The sequence below is a fragment of the Eleutherodactylus coqui genome, chromosome 3 (assembly GCF_035609145.1).
Source record: "Eleutherodactylus coqui strain aEleCoq1 chromosome 3, aEleCoq1.hap1, whole genome shotgun sequence".
Taxonomy (NCBI): domain Eukaryota; kingdom Metazoa; phylum Chordata; class Amphibia; order Anura; family Eleutherodactylidae; genus Eleutherodactylus; species Eleutherodactylus coqui.
In genome coordinates, this window is record NC_089839.1 from 292,607,539 (window position 1) to 292,634,271 (window position 26,733).

At 47.9% G+C, this 26,733-nt stretch overlaps 1 protein-coding gene and 1 long non-coding RNA gene across 2 annotated transcripts in view; one reads left to right on the forward strand and one right to left on the reverse strand.

Annotated features, from left to right (window-relative positions):
* The window catches only part of ALG6 (ALG6 alpha-1,3-glucosyltransferase), a 40,534-nt gene extending 17,338 nt beyond the window's left edge, over positions 1–23,196 (reverse strand). The window contains exons 1-8 of the mRNA XM_066597703.1: positions 23,079–23,196; positions 14,276–14,360; positions 12,140–12,229; positions 11,406–11,494; positions 9,928–10,010; positions 8,420–8,484; positions 7,940–8,125; positions 3,259–3,394 (exon numbers count right to left, since the gene is read on the reverse strand). Of these exons, the coding sequence (XP_066453800.1) occupies positions 3,259–3,394; positions 7,940–8,125; positions 8,420–8,484; positions 9,928–10,010; positions 11,406–11,494; positions 12,140–12,229; positions 14,276–14,360; positions 23,079–23,157 (813 nt within the window). The 5' untranslated portion in view covers positions 23,158–23,196. The remainder of the gene's footprint in view (positions 1–3,258; positions 3,395–7,939; positions 8,126–8,419; positions 8,485–9,927; positions 10,011–11,405; positions 11,495–12,139; positions 12,230–14,275; positions 14,361–23,078) is intronic.
* A 69-nt stretch (positions 23,197–23,265) lies between these two features.
* Positions 23,266–26,733, forward strand: part of LOC136621885 (uncharacterized) — a 45,699-nt gene continuing 42,231 nt past the window's right edge. Inside the window, exons 1-2 of the long non-coding RNA XR_010791281.1 lie at positions 23,266–23,345; positions 26,363–26,516. This is a non-coding gene — a long non-coding RNA (uncharacterized lncRNA). The remainder of the gene's footprint in view (positions 23,346–26,362; positions 26,517–26,733) is intronic.

A 26,733-nucleotide genomic window follows, 5' to 3' on the forward strand; every position in this document is an offset into this window, starting at 1 on the left:
CAGAATTGTGTTTTTTCGGTCACTCAGTATCCCAGAAAGAAATGAATAAAAAGTCATCCAAAAGTCTTGTGTGTCCAAAAATGGTGTCAATAAAAACTATAGGTCGCCTCAAAAAAGTGCGCCTGCACACAACCCAATTACCGCAAAAGTAAAAAAGTTATGGCGGTCCAAATATGGTGACAGAAAGCAAAAATTGCAGAGCTGCATTTTCCACATTTCTCCCCACTTTGTACCAGTGTTCCAGTACATTATATGGTGGGTCAAATGAAACCATTGAAAATGCAACTTGTTCTGCATAAAATGAGCCCTTTTGTAGCCACGAAACCGGAGAAATAAGAGTTGTGATTTTTTTGAAAGGGAGCAGAAAAAAAAAAGACACAAACGAAAAAGGGCTGCAGCAGGAAGGGGTTAAATTGGATCCTACACGAATTCACTGACTTCTGTGTTGCACATATGGTCATCAGTGGAATCTTGTGATACGTCATGGATACTAGGAGGTCGTTTCATTGAGTTTCAACCTTCTAAAGGGACCCTGTCATCGTCTACGAGCGACACAAACCAAAGGCTGATGAAGACACAATTGTCTTAAAAAAAATAAGCTTTTCGTTAAGGAATCGCTAATTGTTGTCTTTCAGCGTGCTGTAAGAGAATGATCAATCTTATCAGGAATTTACAGCGGGATACAGCTGATACTATTGTTTCAGCTGTATCCCGCTCCCTGAAGACAGGCGGGGTATGAAGAACAGAGCGGTCTAGCTGTGTTCTTCATACCCCGCTCGGAGCGCTCAGCTGTATAACAGCCGGGCGCTCCGTGCAGAGAACGGCTGGATGCAGAAAACAAGCGGCGAAACATTTGAGCGATCACCTTGCAAATAAAGGCACACGAGTATCACTCAAAAGACATCTTTTGAGCGATAATCATTGTGTCTAAACCAGGCTGTAGTTCCGGGGCTCACAGAAGAGGTCACAAGGAGTCCTGGGATGCAGAATTACCCACTCCCCACCTCTGCAGGCTGTGCATGCGCCGTCACATAGAGAACAATGTGTGCTTGCACAGCCTGCAGAAAGAAGTTTGATGATGACTACCATGGGCAATAGCCGGGAATGTGGACTCCTCGGGATCTGTCCTATGAGCACCATAACTTAGTTTATGGTGATGACATTTCAATCATTGTACGAGTCAACGTATATACTTTGTATCTCAATTCACCAGTTTTTAGGGTTCCTGCTTGCTGTCAGTGAACATAAACATTATTTCATGCATCCATAAACTTAAATTCCACCCTTGGCTTGTTACAACATTTTGGTGCTGGAAGTGTTTTTTAGCCACCCTGGACTCCATGCCGACAGCCTTGATCCACATCGACAACCGAGATTTATCAGCCTGAAGCACCAAGCAGCACAGAACAATTAGTGCTGCAGCCGTTTTGCGCTCACAGAGGATTTCCTGCACTGTAAGCAAAATATAGGAGCTTTTCAGCTTTTGAATGAAAGGCTCATTCACATGGGTGTTTTTCCCGTCCGTGTTGTGTTTTTAAACGAAGGAATGCAGACAACAAACAGACTTATTAAACGCAAAGTAGGCTACTGACACGGACGGACGTTAGTTACGTTTTTGGGGGTTTTTGAATGCGAACCAACGGCCGACATAAAAGAGAAAAATCAGTTCCAGCGTGCGCTTTTCTGATCCGTTATTCACAGACCTAGATCGCCCAAGTCTATGGGGATGTAAAAACAATGCAACGAACATGGAAGGAACGTGCGCAAGTGTTACCAGGGGACCTTGAAACAAAGGGTGACATTAATTGGGCCTTCTTGAAAAATGGATGACACAGAAGAAAAAAAAAAATCAAAGAAAAAAGAAAACCAACACGAGACGCTCATATAAACGCGGAGAAATTGGTCCGTTTTTCACGCAGTGGAATTGCATACGCCTGTGTGAATGAGCCCTGAACTAGACAAATAAAGGATGCAATAAACCTCCACAGCACCGCCTATTGGAATAGTAGCTCCAAGTCAATATCTGACCTTTTAACAGGCCTTGCAATGTGCCTAGGAATACAAACTACCATTCCAGTAGGTGGCGCTGTGGAGGATTACTACATCACTCATTTGCATAGTTTTTTCCTAGGGGGCATTGCATGGCCCATATAAGACTCTACACCCGTGTGGCGCTCTCCACAACGTGAAACATTAACATCCTGGACAAATGTAAACTAGAGTATTCCCATTCACTGACAGCAAGCAGAGATGTTGAAAATGGATAGGAACGGTTGGGTAAGGCCGTATTTACGCAAACAAGCCAGATATCGGTCAGAGAAACTCAGACTAATATCATGCTTATAAACCTACGATTTTCTCTGATTGCGATGCATTTTGGAGGAAAGGTAGGGGGGGGGGGACGTGTTCTGTGCGTCTTGCAATCACTCAGAACGTGCGTGTTTTTCTCGCCTGCGTAAATACAGCCTAAAATATTAGAAAGTTGAAGAATTTCGCTCATATATATGCTGCATGACTGCGTAATGAGCGCCTCTGAAGAACGGGCACTAGAAATGTACGTCTGCAGATAGACCAAACGTGAGAACTACACGCAGCATCATGCCTTTCATCCACCATCATTGGGACCCAATAGGCGCTGGATTATCAGACTTTCTGGATTATCAAATGTCAGATTAAAGGAATTTCCCTATAGCTGCATGACTGTAAATCTTCCAATTAGCCCTTTTTACAGCAGCCTGCTTCCTCCCTGCTATGATCATCCTCCGTCCCTTTACAACCCTGACAAGAGAAAGCAGATTTGCAGCCAAGACGGACAAGGAAAAAAAAAATAAAAAAGCGAAATTGCAAATCAATTTTTCTAGAAAATAATTGCGGCATTAAAGCAGCAGAATGATTCCGATAAAAAATAATTATGGCTTTAAAAGGCAAACAATTAGCATAGCACATTACAGGCCTAAGAAAAGAGAGCGGGTAATGGCTGCTGCGTTTATGAGGCCTCGCTGGCACGCCGGCTTACTATGGAATCCATCTCACTGGAAAGAATGTGCGAGTGGAACAATGGCTTTAATGAGGCCATAAGCAGAATCTGTTGGCACACGACTCCGAGCCAAGGGGTTAAACACTAAGCAGAGGGCTGGCGAGCCATATCCGAGGGGCCAGGGCCACTTACAACGAGCCCCCCCACCCCGTCCCAGGAAGGGTGTGCAGCCCTGCATCCCTAAAGTGTATGTGAAACAGAACAGAGAACACTACACCGACCTCAAAGAGTCCGCGGCCCACGGGGAACAGTCTGCTGAGGACTTGAAGGACTTGTTCAATGTCTGTCAAGAAAGGGATCCAACAGAGGCTGAAGGCGGCAATTACCGTCACCCCGATCTTCAGCAGCAGCAGGAACCTGTGAAGAGAGAGAAAGTGGCCTCTCCAAGATAAGTCGCCTCTGTAGGGGACTTCAGGTGACATAACACGACACAGTGTCAGGATTAAGTGGACGAGGAACAGTCCGCCGCGCGTTTTGGGATATTGAAAAAAAATAATGAAGCAGGGGGCAGGGCAAGACCTGAGGGACCTACTAGCCAGAAGGATCAAGAGGACATTAAAAGAGGAACTGCACTTTTTACAAACTTTTGACATGTCAAAAGTTTTGAACAGCAAGGGCCCGCACTGATCGCTGACATGAGGGGGCTGCAGTGTTCATCCAAGTGCTCTGCCGCTTTTGGCTGTATTCATCGTTTGCCGGCTCCTCTCATTAACTGAAGATGGATGCATAGAGGTCTATAGACATCGTTTACAGACCTCTAGGCATCCATCCTCAGCTGCCGAGAGGAGCTGACGGGGAGCGAAGACATCTGAAGGGGCACAGCACTTGGGTGGGTGCTGCAGTCCCTTCGTTACAGCAATCAGTGGTGGTTTCTGCAGCGGGACCCCCACTGTTCCCAAATTTTGACATAGCACTCTGACTTGTCTAAAAGTTTGTAAAAACTGCAGCAAGGTTGTATTTACACGAGCGAACACGGCGCTTGTAAACCTGTGATATCCCCGCCACTGCGATGCGTTTCACGAAAAAAACGAATGACATCGCTGCACGCACGTTTTTCAAGCATGGCATACTTACATGTTTTAATAGTATTGGTATGTGGGTGCGACGCAATATTTTTTCTTAGGATGCATAGAAAATAATGGGCGATGTCACCCAAAAATAGAACATGCGCCAATTTTTCTGGCTTAAATTGCAACATCACTATAACTGGAAAAAAAAAACAAAAAACACAAAAGTAAATAAACCCCTTTAAAATAACGCCTTCTATTTCCGTGCGTCTCGCAACACACAAAACTCGCACAAGAAAATCCGCCGTGTAAATAAAGAATTAATCTTTCACGTTAAAAGTGCGTTCTTTAGTATCACAGGGGTTCGTGCGAGGATGGCAGAGGATGCCGAAATCACCTCCATGAAAATTTAAATATAAAACAATAGCGTGAGCCGAAATCTGCAAATCAATAAATTGATACAAAATGTTTTGAAAAACATAGAATTTATAAAAAGTATGGATTTTCATATGCAAAAATGCCCGGTGTGAACCTGAAGACCTCGGCTCTGTACAGACAGTTTACAGCGGCGACGTCACAAACAGCCAACTTTTCACAACTAATTCCTTGGAATTTCACATACTATGTAAGCCTTAATGGACCGTGCGCAGGCGCAAACACAGCATTTTTATAAGGAGCGTTTCCAAATTACTTACATCAAGTATATTTGTATGTACAGCGCTAAAATAATTAGCTATAAGCAACTGGATACACACAGGGCCACATAGCATCAATGCTGATAGATCCCCCGTGGCCCAGAGCAGGGACAGGGTTGCCGCCCGGATCCCCCGTGGCCCAGAGCAGGGACAGGGTTGCCGCCCGGATCCCCCGTGGCCCAAAGCAGGGACAGGGTTGCCGCCCGGATCCCCCGTGGCCCAAAGCAGGGACAGGGTTGCCGCCCGGATCCCCCGTGGCCCAAAGCAGGGACAGGGTTGCCGCCCGGATCCCCCGTGGCCCAAAGCAGGGACAGGGTTGCCGCCCGGATCCCCCGTGGCCCAAAGCAGGGACAGGGTTGCCGCCCGGATACCCCGTGGCCCAAAGCAGGGACAGGGTTGCCGCCCGGATCCCCCGTGGCCCAAAGCAGGGACAGGGTTGCCGCCCGGATCCCCCGTGGCCCAAAGCAGGGACAGGGTTGCCGCCCGGATCCCCCGTGGCCCAAAGCAGGGACAGGGTTGCCGCCCGGATCCCCCGTGGCCCAAAGCAGGGACAGGGTTGCCGCCCGGATCCCCCGTGGCCCAGAGCAGGGACAGGGTTGCCGCCCGGATCCCCCGTGGCTCAGAGCAGGGACAGGGTTGCCGCCCGGACCCCCCGTGGCCCAGAGCAGGGACAGGGTTGCCGCCCGGACCCCCCGTGGCCCAGAGCAGGGACAGGGTTGCCGCCCGGATCCCCCGTGGCCCAGAGCAGGGACAGGGTTGCCGCCCGGATCCCCCGTGGCCCAGAGCAGGGACAGGGTTGCCGCCCGGATCCCCCGTGGCCCAAAGCAGGGACAGGGTTGCCGCCCGGATCCCCCGTGGCCCAGAGCAGGGACAGGGTTGCCGCCCGGATCCCCCGTGGCCCAAAGCAGGGACAGGGTTGCCGCCCGGATCCCCCGTGGCCCAGAGCAGGGACAGGGTTGCCGCCCGGATCCCCCGTGGCCCAAAGCAGGGACAGGGTTGCCGCCCGGATCCCCCGTGGCCCAAAGCAGGGACAGGGTTGCCGCCCAGATCCCCCGTGGCCCAAAGCAGGGACAGGGTTGCCGCCCGGATCCCCCGTGGCCCAAAGCAGGGACAGGGTTGCCGCCCGGATCCCCCGTGGCCCAAAGCAGGGACAGGGTTGCCGCCCGGATCCCCCGTGGCCCAAAGCAGGGACAGGGTTGCCGCCCGGATCCCCCGTGGCCCAGAGCAGGGACAGGGTTGCCGCCCGGATCCCCCGTGGCCCAGAGCAGGGACAGGGTTGCCGCCCGGATCCCCCGTGGCCCAGAGCAGGGACAGGGTTGCCGCCCGGACCCCCCATGGCCCAGAGCAGGGACAGGGTTGCCGCCCGGACCCCCCATGGCCCAGAGCAGGGACAGGGTTGCCGCCTGGATCCCCCGCGGCCCAGGGAAGGGGACCCGCCTGGATCAGCTATGGGGTTCAGTCCAGATCCATGGTGGCCTAAGGCAGACAAACTGTTAGTTTTAAAATCCTTTGCGGCAAGCATTGCTAGAATTAAGGCCCATTTACATTGGACGAGTGTCGGGCAAACTCGTCCCTGTATCCCTGCGCTCCTGTGCTGCTAGCAGAGCTGGCTTGCACACCGAGCGGCCAGCAGGGGGTCGGGGCAGTGCAGGAGATTTCTCTCCCCTGCTTCCCCGCCCCTCTCCATTGAAATACACAGGAGCCGTACGCTATGGAACGGCGGCTGTTTAAACTACACGATGAGCGATGATCGTCTACGTTCATCTTTTAGCAGCCCAACAGATGATGTTTCCCTGCGGTCCACCTCTACAGGCTGCAGCATTGTCCTGGCTGTAACAGGAGTCTGAATACTGATTGTTCAGGTTCCCGTTTCCTGCCTGCATGTCAAAATGACAGAAACCAGCCGTGCCCGACGGAACCCACTGACTACAATGGATTCGATTTCATTTCAGTCATGTTTTTCTGTCACTGTACTGTAAAAAAATAACAGCATACTGCACCATTTTTTTCCTGCACTTATGCCAGAAAACATGAATGAAACCTACAATGTGTGAATCGAGCCTAAATCAACCCAAACCAAAAACATATAGGTTTACTAGAAGTTAAAAAGTTACACAATAGGCTAAGTCTATTAAACTGGTGTATCCAACCAATGTGGCCATCAGGAATCCGGATGTGAACTCCATTGCTGTCCAAGGCCACCAGGGAGTCTGACTTTAACCCCTTTCATTGCCCGAGACCAACGGGGATCCTAACCTCTTTCAGTGCCCCAGGCCACCAGGGATCCTGACATTAACCCTGGAAGTTATTTAACAGTATATGCCTGGCTGCTATGTGGCCCTGTATATCTGGCTGCTTCACAGCCAATCATGTTGGTGCTATAGATTAATATTTATGTGATGACAATTAGGGTGCTTTTACATTGGACGATTTACGCTTTCATTGCTTTTACACAGAAACGAGCATCGCTGACCGGAGACAGAGAGGTCGGGGATCGTTGCGACCTACCCGCCTCCATTCACAGTAAGCAGGCCGTCGTGTAAAAGCACCTTAAGGGGTACATTCACATATAGCGGAGTTGTCTGCTTAAAATACGCAGCATTTTACTGTGATCAGTGTGGATATGATTTCAAGGATCCGTTCACACATAAAGGAATTGGCGCAGATTTTCCATGGCAGAAAATATACACCAAAATCTGCATCAAATTCCTTGTCACAATCAGCACCATTGGTGTGGATGTTGAAGCGGATCTGCAACAGACTTCACCCCTTCAACGTACCATAAATTGAACTGGGGTAGGGATTTTAAATCCGCAACATGTCAATTTATGCTGTGGATTTTCTGTACGGATTTCACCTCAGGTGGTGAAATCCACAATCGAAATCTGTGTATTCCATGTGAATTTGGACATGATCTGCAGCGAACTGTGCAGTGGATTTTAACCTGTGGAAAATCCGCTAGATTTGGCCATAGCTTAAAGAGATATTTTCAATGGCATACCCCTAGTAGCTGGTCACACTAAGTGTACACAGTGCCATATATAATACCTGATAACAAATGATCAAATCAGGACAGAAATTTCGGCTGTTGTATATAGCCCACAGATTCTCTAGACTGGATACAACTGTAGCAAACTGTAGCAAAAATTACGCTAGTGACTCCCAAGCCTGTATGTACGTCCAGCGGTGCGCTCACTTACCCCCAGCCTGCGATTCCTTGCTTGATACATTTTCCCAGGAGGAAGCAGAAGAACGGGAGCGAGTGGTAAAGTTCCATTTGTTTATAGTTCAAAGCGAGGCAAAACGCCAGCGACCCCAAAACCTCGCGGCCACACGATAGCGCGATGATCCCCCACAGCGCAAAACCGAGACTGACAGAGTTGTATGTGTGTCTGCGTTAAGGGCAACATCATTAGGTCGGCTGCATTTCTTAGTGCTGGGAAAAACAAAAGCCGGCAAGGGTCAACATGCAAATGTCAAAGCCTGTATTGTGGCTCGGTAACATGGGGGCAGCACACCCTGGATTTGAAGGTATCAAAGGCTTAGAACAAGAAACAATGTATCCACGGCCCAAATATAGAAACTGTATGACTGACAGGCGACGGCCCTCCAGCTGCTATAGGAGAGCCTACCGAATGGACCGAGGACAAAACCGAAAACTATGTGCAAACAAAGGATACTGAAAATGTCCGTAGTCTATGAGGATGAGCCCGGGATACAGCAAAATGCAGAACAGAGACAAGACCTGAATGACGGGAGACACAGGAAACAAGGAGTTAAATATCACAAGTGTAAAGGTGCCTTTATTTAGGCCGACTGTGGATATTGTTGCTGAAATAGCGGCATAATAATATGGAAACAGGTTACATTAGAGCAAATAGACCTGCTACGCTAATACTGCCTAAGGCCGGCTTCACACAGGAGAGAAAATCGCGTGAGATTTGTGCGTTGCACGAATATGAACCTTATTCTTTTCAATCGGGTCATACACATGAGCGGTGCGAAATCGCAGCACATCCCATCTCTGGCTGTGCTATCGCATCACATCTCCCATTGTTGTCAATGAGGTCGGCAGCAGCATCGCACCGCATTGCTGGTTGTACGCAGCGCACTGCGATGCAAGGTTTGCCCATTGAAAACAATGGTAGACACTCTGCGATCGCTACTTCCCCGAAGTGATGCAAGGCGGTTATGGGATAAAATCGCCTTGCTTCCGTGGGAAATAGCATGTTGGCGAGCGCAATATTGGGCTGTGATTCTCAGCGATACATTGTGCTCTCCCGTGTGAAGTTAGCCTAAGTGTGCATTCACTTTTGACTGGCATTCAGCTGCAGATCCGCAGTTGATTTGAACCTGCAACGTTGCTCCTCTCACCTCATACTGACCCTCAATGCAGCGCACATCCATAATCCGGAAAGTGCTACTAAGCGTCGCCGTTGGTCAGATGATGCCTCCACTACTTGCAGGTTCAAATCAGCTATGGATTTGCAGGTGAAAATTGGATTTTTGATGCAAAAATGCTTCGGATTTTGCAACGGATCCGCAGAATTTCCGCTGCGTGTGAAGGTATTTTGATGCATTTTTGGGTGCGGATCCATAACAGATTTCACTCTTTTTTTAATGGAAGGGCTGAATTCTGATGTGGATCCCCACCCAAATTCACAGCAACGGTGTGGATTTTGGTGTCGATTTTCCGCTGAGGAAAATCTCCACCAATTCCGTTACCCCAAAGGTAAGTTTATACGGTGGGGAAATGCTGCGGAATGTCTGCAGCGCAAAATTCACACCGCTGGTGCAGATTTTGACTGGAAAAATTGGCTGAGTACCAGCAGCTGAATTTAGGAGATACAGCGGTCATCTCTCCTCCGAAGTCTTCTGCTGTCAGTGCACTCCTTCACTCGGTGGCCTGTACTGAGCGCAGTGCCCTCCTTGGTCAGGTGATGGCACTTCTACATCACTTGACCAACGGCACTGCACTTACTACAGGCCGCCGGGTACCGAGTGAAGGAGTGCACTGACAGCAGAAGACTTTGTAGTTGAGAAGACCGCTGTAAATCCTGAAATTGGCACCAATACATACATTATATATATATATCTATCATTTATTTCTAGTTTTAGGAATTCAGTAATGCCCATCCAATAACAGCCCCCCAAAACTCACAATTCTGATTGCGGGTGACATACTTACTTTTTTTCTTGCAGAGGTTTCTTGCAGGCGAGAGCAGTACCAGAGAACGGCAGGGATGTAAATGATCAGGTCTGCAACTAAAACTACAAAGATGGCGCCTATTAATATTAAATGGGCATCGTCTGTATACACATCCCATCACTCATGGTGCCAGCAGCAATTAACAAGGAGCGACATCTCAAGGAGTCACCTTAGAGGTTAAAAAGCGAAATGTATCCATATTTCATGGGAAATAATTAGAAGTCATCAGCCAACAGGCAGCGGGAAGACGTGTCAGATGGATTCATAAACCATGAGTGATAGGAGACTTCTTCCGGAATAAATCAAGTGTTCTCCACGTCTCAGATACGGTATGTGCTCCGACACTTCTTGTTTTCTTGAAGTTGACCCAATGTGCAACACTCAAGGGAGGACTGAACAAATAGCCACCATCTTTAAAGTGTGCGACTCCACCTTTGAGACACCTTGCAGATGACACTGCGGCAATTGCTTAAATAGCACCTTGCACATGACTGCTGGGTCCGGGGCAGTAAGTGTCATCACCGCACACTGAACTAAGATACAGCATGACAACTGCGCACCGTGTATTAAGTGATATCCTTGCAGACGCTGCAGAGACATACATGGGCCAGCATGAAGTCTAAAGTCAACGGGCAGTGCACACGCAGTTAAGCATCTGCCTAGCATATGTGTTTACCCATTTAAGACCAAAACCCAACAAGCTAAACTTTCAACAAACTTTTGACATGTCAGAGAGACCCCACCAATAGCTTAAAGAAAGAGGCAAAAGTGCTCATCGGAGAGGCGAGTCCCTTGAGCTGTTATCAGTGAGACGTGTACTGACATATACTTTCTATTAAAAGAGTTGTCCAACTGTAAACTACTGATTGTCTATACTTGGGATAAGTCAACAGTAGTAGAATGGCAGTGGCCAACTGCCCAAGACCCCTATCGATCAGCAGTTCGCCAGGCCAGTGTGCTTGTGAATTGAGCTGATTTCAGCAGGAAGCAGACAGCTCCATTCTTACTGCAGTGGCCAGGCTTAGAATTGCAGGCAAAGTTCACATTCATTCCAATGAGAACTTGGCCTGCAATACCAAGTCTGGCCACTGCAGTATGAATGGAGCTGTCTGCTTCCTGCTGAAATCAGCTCAGTACAAAAGTGCAGCAGCTCATCGAACAGCTAATCTGTGGGGGTCCTGGCCAACAGACAGGCCATCAATAGTCTACAACTGAACAACCCCTTTAAGCCTAAAGTGTGTACACCATTCCGAAGACAGATAATAGTGGGCACAGAGCTTCCGCCTTTTCATTTAAGCAATTAGTGGGGTGGGGTCTCAGTCAAAAGTTTGTTAAAACTTTAGTTACACTTTATATAACACATTTCACTCTGCTACATCTGTAAAGATACTGTAACACTGTGGATACAACTCCAATCTCCAGAATACACAACTCATTTACTCTATGAATACACATACCTGTTCCACGCATGAACAGCTTGTGGTGTGGGCTCTCATATCCTCGTGACGATTTCAGCACCACCCAGTCTGGATTGATCATGTGAGCTCTATAACAGAGTATGGTAGATACTATGATATATGGTAAATTCCATTACAACGGTTGTCCAGTTTTACACTATTGACGACTTATCCTCAGGATAGGTCATCAATAGTAGATTGGAGAGGATCATTGCCTTGGATCCCCAACGATCAGCTGTTCTCTGGGCAACTGCATTTGTGCACTGAGTTGATCTGTGCAGGAAGCAGACAGCTCCGTTTCCACTGGAGTGACCAGATTTGGTATTACATGCAAAAGTTCTCATTTACACCAATGGGTACTTTGCCTGTATTACCAGAGAGAACGGATCTGTCAGCCTCCTGCAGAAATCAGCTCAGTGCACCAACACACTAGTAAGGCAAACAGCTGAGTGGTAGGGGTCCTGGGTGAAAGACCTCGCTGATTTACTAATAATGCTTATCCTGAGGATAGGCCATCAGTGATTTACAACTGGACAGCCCAATTAATTACTGGTCAGGATGTAAACTAGTTTCTAGTCAGTAACGAGTGAGGTCCTCACAACTACTAAGAAATTGTTATTAACCTAATGATTGGCATGATGTGTTGCCCTTCAAAAAAGCCTGATGACAATGTGGGATGGGTACACAGGTCAACGACGAAGGGGAAAATCATCAAGAAATTATGTTATACTTACATGTAACCGCAAAGCAGGCTGTGATAGGCTGTGAGAGGGGGGTAGTCTAGACCCCAGTACAGAAGGTCATTCTCAGTAGAATTGAAGTACCTGGTAATAAGGGGGGAAAAAGTTTTATTGGAGGTTGGCGCTACAATGCCCACCGCAAAGACCGGCAAATGTACAGCGGCAACTAGAGTGCCTGTACTGGTAATAGACCTCTTACAATGAGTGCATCTATTAGAAACAAACCATGTAAGTGTTATATGGCAACTGGCTGAGAGGATCACGTGGCTGCATTGGTGGTTCGGAGATATGTGGCTTGTTTTCACCAAATTCAACTCCTTCCCAAGTGCATCACATACATATATATGTCATGTGGTCACGAAGGGTGTATGGAGAGGGCTCAGAAGCCACGTCTGCGGCATACCCGGTGGCTATCAGCTGTTTTGGGAAGCTGAGAGCTGCCAGTAACCACAGCCATTAGTTAGTTCCAATCAAAGCAGTTCTGGGGGGTAGAGCAAGGCTGCCCGGAGCATGGTAAAGGAAGCTCCCAGAGCTGTCATGTACAGATGCCTATTAAGCCCTGCCTCTGGCCTATGTGGCATCGTTTAATAAGAAACATTGAAAATACCTATATACTTCAATGCAAGTATTGCAGTATATAGTACAAGCGATCAAATGACTGCAAGTTCAAGTCCCCTGTGCGGACTACAAAAAGAAAAATGGAGAAAAAAAGACTTAATACAATTCTTTAAACAAGTAAAAAAAAAAATTGTACCAAATGTCAGAATTGTTGAGGGTTTTTTTCTTACCCCATCTCCAAAACAATTGAATAAAAAAGATGTACTCCAAAATTTTACAACTAAAAACTACAGTTCTCCCCTCGAAGTAATGAGCCCTCACATAGTGGAAGCGATGAACAAAATAAGAAAAATTATTGGGTTCAGAATTTGGTGACATAAAGCAATTTTTGTTATTTAAAAAAATAAGTTTCTTTACTTTTTCGTTACAAAGATTTTTAGTGAAATTTGTGTTACAGATTGAGCTGCACATTTACACCCCTCGCAGGGGTGTCTTCGGTTTATAAAAATTGTAACATTAACAAAAGTAAAATCACAAACAGACCAATAAACAATGCCTCCGGGGCTTATTCAGACGAACGTATATCGGCCGGGTATTCACGCCGGCCAATATACGGCGTTCCTCTCTGCAGGGGGAGGAGGCTGGAAGAGCCGGGAGCAGTGCACTGAGCTCCCGCCCCCTCAGCACTATTTGCAATGAGAGGAGATGGGGGCGGAGCTAAGTTTCACACTGATCTGGGCCTGCTAAGACCCAGCAGCTCTGCCATGCCAGGCGGCACCCAGCATTCACGTGATCACCAGGTCCAACACAGGAAATGCTAGCTACTGGCGCTATCTCTATTCTCACTCATTAGGCCCTATGTAAGCTGAAAAAGAGAAGGCGGAAGTAATTATTAACCTCTTCTGTCTTCTCCTTCTGGTCCTTGGCCGTCTCCGACAGCTCAGAAAGCAATGTGCGCCTGCTAGATTGCAGGAGCTTTAAACCTGCGCCGTATTTTCACTATAAGTCAGGATTAAAGCCAGATACTAAATTTGATACCAAGGAGCCCTGTTCCCCTAAGAAAGCCTTTTCTCTGCAGAAGTATACTCAATGCCAGGCAGCTGCTCTACTAGAAGGGAGTGCAATTCTGTTCTGCTCTGGGAAAACAGGACCGCAATGGAAATACAGTATAGGCACTGTGTAGTAAGTCAGATACCGTGCTGGCCCTGTTGATACCCTATTTAGTGGGTGAGAGATATTGCTTAAAGGGGTTTTCCAGTGAATTACTATTGATGACCTATCATCAGGATAAGTCATAAGTAGTTGATTGGCAGGGGTCTGTTGCTCGGGACCCCAACCAATCACCTGAGCAAGTGCATGCTGTCAGAGCGGAAGCTTCTGCGCCAACCTCTGTAGTGGCCCATGCTTGTAACTGCAGGCAAGGCTGCCATTGATTTCAATGCCAACATAGCAATAAAGCCTATAAAGCCTTGGGAGGGAATGGGGGAGGGAATGAGGGACGGATCGCCAAATGAAAATTTTAGGTTAATATTAAAAAAAATGTGCAAAATAATTTTTGAGAAAACTACAAACCATTGCTTCACCGGGAGATTGAGCGTTACTTCCTGCCAATGTCTTTGGGCCTCGTAGTCGCCAAACATTGGTTGTTTCCTGGCCCCTATTATGGAATTAAAAAGATGGTAAGCGACCACGTCACTAGATGGCAGAAATGGCATTTAAGCAGTGATCTCTTATATTATTTAAAGGGGGTGTCCACTTATGAACTACTGATGCCTTTCCGTAGAACTGCTGACCAATAGTAGATTCGCTGAGGCCCAATGCCCAGGACCCCTGCTCATCAGCTGTTCGCCGGCCATTGATCTCATGCACTGAGCTCATTTCGACGGAAAACAGACAGCTCCATTTCCACTGCAGTGGCCAGGTTTGGTATTGCAGGCACACTTTCCATTCACTTCAGTGTGAACTTTGCCTGTAATACCAGACGGGGCCACTACAGTAAGAACGAAGCTGTCTGTTTCCTGTAATAAATCACTTCAGTGCATGAGCGAACTGACTGAGAACAGCTGATCGGCAGCAAACTACTGATGACCTAGCCTGAGAATGAGCTATTAGTAATTCATAACTGGACAATCCCTTTAAAGTTTCTCAAAGGAATGCAATTCCTTAAATGATACCAATTTATACAAGTGCTACTTAAGCGACTCTTTCCTACATCAAACGCATAACCGAAAGTTACAATGTAACAAGATGAATAAAGACGACACGTACTGAGCATTTCCGATGACACATCTTGTAAAACGGGAATATGACAACACCTCCAGACTTTCCTATTTCTGCTTGTGGTTATTTATGGAATATTTTAAAATTACTCCAAGCCGTGAATCTGCGAGCTACAAAATTAACCCCTTCCTTCTGAGATGTCCTCTCGGAAAAAGTAACACAGCCTCCCCTGAGCAGTGGCCATCACACTGCACTGGGTGGTCTTTGGTTCGGTGGTCTGTGGGATTTTCCCTAGAGGTTCATACATTATGTGGTATCCCATTGACAGTGTAATCTTTCTAAGACTTTCCAGACCACTAAATGTCACTTGCCCTTCAAGGGTAGTAAATCACGTACCCGGGAAGGCTCGTCTTCCTACAGGGTTGGGCAGCATTGGGGGCCACACCTGTTCCATCGCAGCGTAGATGTCCCATTGACCACTATGTAAAACGTGACTGATAGGATTAACCTCCTTGTTCCTAAAAGGATCCTTGTGCCCCAGAATAAACATTAACCATGTGGGTGGATCCTCCCATCTAGGGGATCCAGTGAGAATGATACAAATTGACTATTGGTATCTGGACATATAACAACATCTGACTGCAACAATGTATCCACCAGGCTGTAACAACTGAGACACCAGGAGGCCGCACGTCTCTGCGGGACGACATCACATGGTGACCGGGTGACTCGCTGGAACGATAGAAGTAACATACAGATCAGCCAAATTATACAGTAGTTGGGGCCGCAGACACAGCTATATTTTCTGTCGACATTGCTCTATGATGGCATTTTCTTTTGTGGGAGGAGTTATATTTTTATTGGTGTCACCTAAACGGGTTGTCCAGTTGTAAATTATTAAAGGCTCATCCACAAGAATCATTAGATCACCAAGGGTCTGCTGTCCAGGATCCAAACCGATCAGCTGTTCTTAGGGTCAGTTTGCACATGCATTGAGCTGATTTCTGCAAGGACATCTTAATCCAAGCTAGAGGCAGTCCAACAGGGTACTAGAGCCTCTATGCCCGCCCGTATCACATCTTGTATCCAAGCTAGAGGCGGTACAACAGGGTACTAGAGCCCCCATGCCCATTCCTATCACATCTTAATCCAAGCTAGAGGCGGTACAACAGGGTACTAGAGCCTCTATGCCAGCCCGTATCACATCTTGTATCCAAGCTAGAGGCGGTACAACAGGGTACTAGAGCTCCATGCCTGCCCGTATCACATCTTGTATCCAAGCTAGAGGCGGTACAACAGGGTACTAGAGCCTCCATGCCTGCCTGTATCACATCTTGTATCCAAGCTAGAGGCGGTACAACAGGGTACTAGAGCCTCCATGCCTGCCTGTATCACATCTTGTATCCAAGCTAGAGGCGGTACAACAAGGTACTAGAGCTCCATGCCTGCCCGTATCACATCTTGTATCCAAGCTAGAGGCGGTACTACAAGGTAGTAGAGCTCCATGCCTGCCTCTATCACATCTTGTATCCAAGCTAGAGGTGGTACAACAGGGTACTAGAGCCTCCATGCCTGCCCGTATCACATCTTGTATCCAAGCTAGAGGTGGTAAAACAGGGTACTAGAGCCTCCATGCCCGCCTGTATCAAATTTTGTATCCAAGCTAGAGGTGGTACAACAAGGTACTAGAGCCTCCATGCCCGCCTGTATCAAATTTTGTATCCAAGCTAGAGGTGGTACAACAAGGTACTAGAGCCTCCATGCCTAGCCGTATCACATATTGTATCCAAGCTAGAGGCAGTACAACAAGGTACTAGAGCTCCATGCCTGCCTGTATCACATCTTGTATCCAAGCTAGAGGCGATACAACAAGGTACTAGAGCTCCATGCCTGCCCGTATCACATCTTGTATCCAAGCTAGAGGTGGTACAACAGGGTACTAGAGCCTCCATGCCTGCCCGTATATCTTGTATCCAAGCTAGAGGTGGTAAAACAGGGTACTAGAGCCTCCATGCCCGCCTGTATCAAATTTTGTATCCAAGCTAGAGGTGGTACAACAAGGTAGTAGAGCTCCATGCCTGCCTGTATCACATCTTGTATCCAAGCTAGAGGCGATACAACAAGGTACTAGAGCTCCATGCCTGCCCGTATCACATCTTGTATCCAAGCTAGAGGTGGTACAACAGGGTACTAGAGCCTCTATGCCTGCCCGTATCACATCTTGTATCCATGCCAGGGTACTAGAGCTCTATGCCCGCCCATATCACATCTTGTATCCAAGCTAGAGGTGGTAAAACAGGGTACTAGAGCCTCCATGCCCGCCCATATCACATCTTGTATACAAGCTAGAGGCAGTACAACAGGGTACTAGAGCCCCCATGCCTGTCTGTATCACATATTGTATCCAAGCTAGAGGCGGTACAACAAGGTACTAGAGCTTCCATGCCCACCCGTATCACATCTTGTATCCAAGCTAGAGGCGGTACAACAAGGTACTAGAGCTTCCATGCCCACCCGTATCACATCTTGTATCCAAGCTAGAGGCGGTACAATAGGGTACTAGAGCCTTCCGACAAGTGGTCAGTGTTCTGCAATAAATTCTCCTTTTGCTCTGATATTGTAATTACTTATAACGTTACAATCACAGAGAAAGTGTCATTTCATCCGACAACTTCTAGGGGAGGGATGCTACTGACAACTAGTGGATATCCAGTCTAGACAATCCTCTGTGACCCAAACACATCAGCAGCACAAATCTCTCTTCCGTCCTGATAGTTTGTTGCAATGTATCAGTTGGATAAATGGTGACAATGTGACACACTGCATGACGTCTCCAGTAGAGATGAGCGAGCACCAAAATGCTTGAGTGCTCGTTACTCGAGTCGAACTTTCAGTGATGCTCGAGAGTTCGTTTCGAGTAACGAACCCCATTGAAGTCAATGGGCGACTCGAGCATTTTTGTATATGACTGGTGCTCTGCTAAGGTTTTCATTTGTGAAAATCTTAGCAAATCACCAAAGTCATGTAAAAAACACAGAAATGGATAGGGCAGGCGAGGAGCAACATGCAGGGCTGCATTTCGGGTTTCGAGGTCTCACTATTAAGCCACAATAGTGGCAAGAGTGAGAACCCCCCCCCCCCCCGCGCACTGTCAGCATAACGATCGTTCTCCTCTGCTACAGCTGTAACAGCTGTGGCAGAGCAGAACGATGTTAGCCCATTGAATTCAATGGAGCCGGCAATACAGCCGGCTCCATTGAAAGCAATGGGCTGCCGGCGAGCGCGGGATGAATTTTCGGGAAGAGCTTAAAAATATAAGCCCTTACCTGAAAAAGAAAGATTTTAGTGTAAAAAAGAATAAAAATGCAGGCATCCTCTTCAATGGAGCCGCTGCTGCTGCCGGCGACTCCATTGAAGACAATGGTCTGCTGGCACACCTGAATTCTTTTTCAGGGAAGGGCTTTACATATAAGCCATTCCCTGGAAATGAATTAAAAATGATATAAAAAACAAAAAAAATAGATACTCACCTCCCTTCAGCTGCCAGGGCACAGCCATGTCTTCTCCTGCTGTCCCCTGCACTGTGGTGCTGAACTGCTGTCATTCAGCTGAGAGCTGCGCTGAGCCAATCAGAGGCAACACTCACTCACCCATTCATGAATGGGTGTGAGTGAGATCTGCCTCTGATTGGCTCAGCGCTGAGCCAATCAGGGGGCAGGTCTGACTCACACCCCCTTCACACCCACTGCAGGCCAGCCGCGCTGAACTCCATCTGCCGGGACAAGGTGAGTATATATATATTTTTTATTTTTACACATTCCCGACAATTCATCCCACGATCGCCAGCAGCCCATTGCTTTCAATGGAGCCGGCTGTATTGCCGGCTCCATTGAATTCAATGGGCTAACATCGTTCTGCTCTGCCACAGCTGTTACAGCTGTGGCAGAGGAGAACGGTCGTTATGCTGACAGTGGGGGGGGGGGGGGGTCTCACTCTTGCCACTATTGTGGCTTAATAGTGAGACCTCGGAGCCCGAAATGCAGCCCTGCATGTTGCTCCTCGCCCGCCCTATCCATTGAATTCAATGGGCTAACATCGTTCTGCTGGGACAAGGTGAGTATAGTTATTTTTTATTTTTACACATTTCTGGATGAATTGCAGGGAAGGGCTTATATATTTAAGCCCTTCCCGACAATTTATCCCGCGATCGCCGGCAGCCCATTGCTTTCAATGGAGCCGGCTGTATTGCTGGCTCCATTGAATTCAATGGTCAGTGCTCGTTTAATCGAGACGAGTACCGCGTGGTGCTCGTCTCGAGTAACGAGCATCTCGAGCACCCTAATACTTGAACGAGCATCAAGCTCGGACGAGTATGCTCGCTCATCTCTAGTCTCCAGTTACTGCACAATAGTCTTATCCACCTGTAATGTAATCTTGAAGCCCGGCTATGCAGTAGTGCACAGACATATTATCTATACATGTAGGTATGCGGTTAGTGTATGGTCCACGCTATGGGAGGCATCCATGTGCAGACAATGTGCGGTAAGAGCCGTGGAGTTTAACTGTGGTTTTCACGCTTAATTATTTAATTGAGTTTGAGCTTGCTGTAAAGGTGTGAAGAGACTAAGCCACCGGTGCTACCAGCTTTATTTAAAGGGATCTCCAGGTCCACCGAGGACCCTTCAGTCAGTCGATCAGTTAGCATTGATCGGTCAAGCCCCAACAATCCTAAGTGGCTCCTCCAAAGCTAAACTGATCATTTCCTCTGCAGCTGGCGAGTAATCCCGGGTCATGGCGAGTCCTTCAGACCAAAAGCCGCTCTCTGCAGCTCGTCGCTCTCTATGACTTCCAAATGCAAGAAATAGTAAGAGTCAGCCTCTTAAAGACATATTTCAGTTTCATATCAATGAGGTTTAAAGAGGAGGCATCACCGAAACTTGCGGATCATTTTTCTTTAACAATTCAATGACTCCTCCTCTAATAAAACCAAATTTACTAATTAGAACCCATTAAAAAAATAAATAAAATAAATAAAAACACCCCATAATTACTGCATGAATCCTCCAACTTTCCTGCAGAAGTCGGTCAACCACTTCCAGGTTCAGTGCTTCCAGCTGCCCGATAAGCAGTAAACAGGTTGTCCATGGTGTCAGGACCCCCCGTTCTGGCCCATTTCTGATGGAGTCATGTGGTATGGCCCATCTCCCTTTACCCGTCATTGCAGGGGGCCGGTTGTTCCACTCATCTTAATAACTAATCCAGACCCCAACTTTATCACGGCCAACGCAGAGAGCTAGAAGGAGGCCGGCTTAGTAAAGAGATGAGTGGAAGAGCCGATCCCCTCAGATGACGTTCATGCCTCGTGTCGGAGATGGGCCAGAAGTGGAGGTTTAGACCCCACAAATCCGGGTGGGATTCTGCCTCCTTGGACAAGCCCTTTCTTAAACTACAGGGATTTTCCGGCCAAACCCTATTGATGACCTATCCTCAATATTAGAATAGTATCATGAATAGCTGACCGCCATGGACCCGCTGCTCAGAATCCCCCGCGATCAGCTGATCACCCAGGCCTACATCAGTTTGGCGGGACCAACCATCATAATCCGGGTTGGAGGCGGAAGCATCATAGAGGGTTTCACTCTCATTGAACTCAATAGAGGAACTGAAGCCTCCAGCTCCGACCCCGGGGTCAGAGGCAGAGGTGTAATTGGTGGCAGCGTTCCCATTGACTTCAATAGGAGTGAAGCCCTCTATAATATTTCTGCCTCCGACTTCAATAATGACATTCTGCCCGGTTGCAGGTCAGGTGATCAGCTACTCATATCCTATCCGGAGGACCAGTCATCAATAGGATTTGCCCTTAAATCCCCTTTAATGCTCATCAGTCCATTACAAATTTATTAAAACTTCCTATTTTGATTCCTCATCAAGTTTTCTGCTTATTGTCAGTGAATAATGGCATTCAAGTTTATGCAGGGCGCACAACCGTGGGCGCATTTTACTGTACTTTATTGCGCTGCCGAGACAGCATACATCGGCGTGGTCCCAGCAGCGCCATGTTTGAGTAGGCGGGGCAGCTGAACTAATAGGTAGAGGTGGTATTTTTTAACCCCACAAAATCGCGCAGTTCGAAGATTTCGAGCAGACGTGGGCCTCCGCTGCGCAATTGCGGCCCAAAATAGAGTATGTTACGTTTTTTCTCCAGGTCTGAAATGCGCGCAGAAAAAGAACACGCGTGAAGGATCCTATTGAACCCAATGGGTTCTATCTGCTGTGCATCGCGGGCGTAGGTTTTGGTGTCCGTTTTACATCCGTTCATTTGCGTTTTTGATTGTTTTTTTCTGTAGTCCAAATAAAACTGAAACCTTGTAAAACGATAGGAGTAAACGGTTCCGTTCGTTTCCGTCGCTGTGATGGAATCCCCGAACAGAATTACGCAGTGTTAAAAGACGCGGTATGAACGCTCTCTTACAGGATGAAATCTCGCTGCATGCAACACTGTTTAGTCCAGAATTCAGCGCAGACGCTCTGCAGGGACCCGCTGATGTGAACGGGCCGGACGTCGTCTCACACGGAGCAGATCATCGTTGGGACAGGCGAACGGCGACCGTTTACACACGCAGACAATCATCTAAATTCTATCGTCACAGCTTGTTCCGTCCATGGTTGGTCTGTCAGGGGAGTTCGGAAGTGCTGGGAACGGTCTGCGAACGGCTCAGCGACCGCCTTTTACACGCAACGACTGGCAAGCAGGGAACAAGGATTTTCATGGCTGCATAAAACGAACGACAAATGATAATTGTACAAATTATTGCCGATTGCAGATCCATCACAGAACAAAAATAATGGCGTCCCAGATACGGGAAATTACATCAAGGTCAGAGGTCACAGACTCAGCAGTCGCTGCCAGACCAGACCTACAGGTTGGGCAAATGGAATGCCTGCCCAGCCAGTGGCTAATAGAGAGGTCACGATTGCTACTGCAAGGCACACTGCGAGGGCCATCGCCACTGCGGAGCGCACTGCGAGGGTAACTGCCATCGCCACTGCGGGGCGCACTGCGAGGGTAACTGCCATCGTCACTGCGGGGCGCACTGCGAGGGTAACTGCCATCGCCACTGCGGGGCGCACTGCGAGGGTAACTGCCATCGCCACTGCGGGGCGCACTGCGAGGGTAACTGCCATCGCCACTGCGGGGCGCACTGCGGGGGTCGCCATCGTCACTGCGGGGCGCACTGCGAGGGTCGCCATCGTCACTGCGGGGCGCACTGCGAGGGTCCCTATCGCCACTGCGGGGCGCACTGCGAGGGTCCCTATTGCCACTGCGGGGCGCACTGCGAGGGTCCCTATCGCCACTGCGGGGCGCACTGCGAGGGTCCCTATCACTACTGCGGAGAATATAGGTGGCACTATTAGTGCGCGTTCACGTGGTCGTAAGAACATCTCGATCGTGTAAATACACTGTATATTCGCGCATACAAAAAAGAACACAGCCGGCCCATTGAAGCGGTTCGCAAATATGCAGTGAATACAGAGGTCTCCTGCGTATTCCCTGCGTCGTTGCCCCGGCGCAATCACTTCAATGGCGTATTGAGCCAAAACAGATCATGTTGCGCACTATTTGTTCGCAGTCGCACATTGCGGGGAAAAAATACGCTCATGTGAACGAACCGACTGAAATCACTGGGTTCTATTCACTGCGTATTACGTCACACATTTCCCATGTAGTGCGCTGCGCTAACACGCTGTAGCGTGAACGCGCCCTCTGAAGGCAGCTATAATACTGACGCGGCTGAAGGAGTTTGACCCCCCCCCCCCCCCCGGTATCGGATATCGCTAGAGCCGTCATTTTACACATATATATATTGCTTCGTGCTGTTTTTTTTTTTCTTCATTTCTGACAAAAACCTCCTAAAGGAAGTGATCAGAAGAGCTGCAGTGCTGCTACAGTGTGTCAGTGCAGCAGAGACCCTGAACGTGAGGAATTAACACAAATCTTGCAGAAGTTTTCATTATGCAAAACATTAATAACTTTATTGACAAATCCCAGTGCAAATGATACCACGCTGGAGTGGAATATGGGAAGGGACCAATATGGCGGTACTACTATAAGAACGTGCTGGGAGCAGTAGTACTTCACGCCATGGAGGGTTACCTGAGTACGGGTAGAGGGATACAGCCCAGCGCACAGTGACCGCCAGCAGAACACTCAGCGTTGTCATAGGACCCTCCATAGCCGCGTCCAGCTCTCAGCCTCACGTCACACTCGGGCGACAGCGCAATATCTATACGTCACAGCTCCAGCCGGGCTGCCAGAGGGTTACCACGACAACGGCCGGCGAGGAAGGAAGGCGCCATTTTTGTTTTGGGAATAGATCGACTTTTGGCTTCGTAATAGCCTGCACTGCAGCCATCCGGCTTGGTGTAGTACCGCGGGGCATGGGGAACGATATACACAATGTTTAATACAGTTGACTAAAAAATTATGGAGGACGGAAAAGGTGTTTGCCCTGGACAAATGTGGCGTCCATATGTCACTGTTCTTGGCGCCAGTCGCTGACAGGACTTGTAGCTGCAGTTTTAGCCTCCTCCAGTAATCATAATTCCACATAATATAAGCGTGCCTTTACACAGGGCGACTAGTGGTTAAATAATTGCTCGAAAGAGAGAATATAAATGGCGGTCATTCCTTGTAAATAGGTCACCAACATGGCGGCGAGCGATAAATCACTAGTCGTTTCATGTCCGCTCACCACAAAAAAGAAAAATAGTCGCTAGTGCAAAGTCGCAGTCATTTGCATTTAAACAACAAAGAATTTGCACGGAGATCCCCTCTACGTGCGAAAAACGAGTCAATCGCCGCACTGCGTAAAAGCCCACCAATGACTGTCGTCCGTACGTTTATGAGGCTGCTCCGTCTAATTGTACCTTAAGGCTGGGTTCACGCGGGGTGGGACTTCTGTGCGGACTTTCCTTCCTGCAATCTTAAGACCGAGACCAAGCAGCAAAGTGGACGACATTTGCAAAAATCCCGTCCGCACGCTGCGGACAGTCCGCTGAGGCCAAGCCGCGCTGCAACTGACATGCCGCACGGAATTCAAAGCCACGGCATGTCAATTGTATCGCCATATCCATTGTGGGCTTTCTCCTCTCTATGGGGAGGAACAGCCGCAGCGGAATAAGCTGCTTTCAAGGCCCGCGCCAAATGTCTCGGGCGTTCAGCTGCGGAAATCTTGCGGAATTTCCACGCAGTCCCGCTGCGGACATTCTGCGAGATTTCTGAGTTCCAGCTGTGTTCTTTCTCCTGCGCAATTCCGCAGTGCTTCACGCATCTCCTAGCGTATTTTGAGCGCATTTGCGCATCCCCATTGACTTCTATGGGGACTTTTGAGCACGCAGGAAAATCGAGCATGCTGCATTTTTTTTGTGCCTTCGAAATCGGCCGAAAAAATATCCACATGCGACCGAACGCATTGAAATCAACAGGTTCTGTTCACTGCACATTGCACTCGCAAATTTTGCTTCCACAAAAACACATTTGCGCGATCTACTGCTCACACAAGATATGCAGTGAATAGAAAACACTGATTTCAATGGGTTCGTTCACATGAATGTATTTTTCACGCGCAGTTTGTTCTCGCAAACAATCCGCAGCGGGCTCTACTTTCTTGCGTATTTGCACAGGGTAATTGCACATATTGAACTAATTGCCCGTTGCAGTCAATGGGAGCGTGCTTTTTTGCGTGCCGGAATACGTACGGTTTGCGCATAAAAAATACAGTAAAACACGCACAAGCATGTGCCAAAAAATACAACACCCATTGCGCAAATACACTGCACAAATGCACTTACACTGTGTGACATCGGCCTTAAAAGTGGACCATGAAATATGGGGCAGCGTTACGGCGGTGTCCGTGCGCTGCCCGTTTTTCTTGCATTTGCATTGACTTAAATGGGTGAATTTTGCCCGACTATTGGACCAGAACAGCACGCGCTGCGCTTTTTTTTTCTTCATGCGATTCGTGTGAGAAACTTTTGTGTAAATTGGCACATTGGGAGTAATTGATTAAGACCGACATTTCATGCGCCAATCTTAATATTTCGGCACGCCTCTTCATATATTAGGTGCATCTTAGCTCCTCCCAGCGCCCACACAGACCTCCATGCCAGCTAGTAGTTGGCGTAGACTTCTGGTATAATGTCAACCAGTTTCTGGTTATCCATTAGGCTGGGTTCACACAGGACGGATTTGCCGTGGTTTTTCTGTTGCGGTTTTGCCGCAAAAGAACCGCTTCTTCGGCAAAACCGCTTCAAAGGTTAATTTGGGCTTGCGGATTTTTCTGCGGATTTTCGTGCTGAAAAATCCGCAAGCGTTTTTTTCTGCAGCGCTTTTTTACTTTTTGTCGCGTATTTGCAGCGGTTTTGGCCGCATCCATAGAGGTCTATGGTCAAAAAAGCGCTGCGGAAAAGACAGAAGAATGGACATGCTGCATCTTTTAAAAACGCGCCGCAGTTGCATTTCCGCACTGCGGCTGTGCGGAAAAAATCCGCCCTGTGAGAACAGCTTTTTGGCAAATCTCATTTGTGCTGCATTGCACTGCAAACGCAGCGGTTTTGCCGCAGTGCGGATATGCAATGGCAATCCGCGGCAAATCCGCCCTGTGTGAACCCAGCCTTAATGTATCAGGCAGGCGGCGCCACTTCTTTTTTTCCCAGAACAGGTGGCATAGAACAACGTAACTGTCAAAAAGTCAATAACATTTTGCACAGGCAGAACTTGCGCAATACTTGGCAACTTCTTTACACCAGAATCTGGTATGAACTTTTTTTAAAATTCCCCCCATTGACTATCTTGTGCTTTCAGAGTCTACTCAGTTGTAGAGTTTGCCAGACTGAAAATATGTGTGCGTGAATTAACCCTAAGGCCGTAAGCAGCTGCGTACCACGCATGTGCCAGCATGCAGCAAGTACCCAATAACTTGCTGCACGACGTTAATCCCCATCCACTATCTTGACATATATGCATGCATAATACGCGCCAAGATAGGACGCGCTGTGATTTTTTTCGTGTAATACTACGGTATTTCTTCATGCCGATCATTGGTTCGTGTGAAAAAATACCTCTGTGCATAGCCTCATAGGCCTATAACGGGGCCGTGTGCTGTCCGTGTATTAATACGAATAGCCCATGGCCCCTAATACGGTAGTGTGCCAGAGGCCTTAGAACAAGACGGTTTCTTTTGACCAGCAGCTAGTCAATGGAAAGCGGGTCATGGGACACATGATTTAAGAGTAGAATTTCATCAGAAATTGATAGTTGAGGCCATATTTTTGAATATCTGCAACCATTTTCGAGTTATGGATGATGTCACGTTCAATATTCCTAAAGTTGTTATGTTAAATAATGCGGTATGGAAAACTAATATCATGTTTTTTCAGGTACCAGAAGATGCCTTTAACAATCCAGGACAGAAATGAGATCATCCTGATGGTCGGTAACAGAAGTTCACGGGAGTTGGCCGAGGCTTTCAATCAAGAACACCCAAGAGTGTACGAACCGTCAGGAAACTGATGCAGAAGTCCAAGGACTCTGGTAAGATCTTAGGTAAACCCTGTACAAAATTTCACAGAAACTAAAGTTAAGGGTGCTGTGAAAAGCACTCTGAACACCTAAGGTTTGTCTAGTGGTTACATCACTGCACCAGTGATGTCACTTAAAGAGTAACTGCACTTTTATAAAACTTTTGGCATCTCATAGTGACATGTCAAAAGCTTTGATCAGTGGGGCTCAGATGCTAAGACCCCCACCG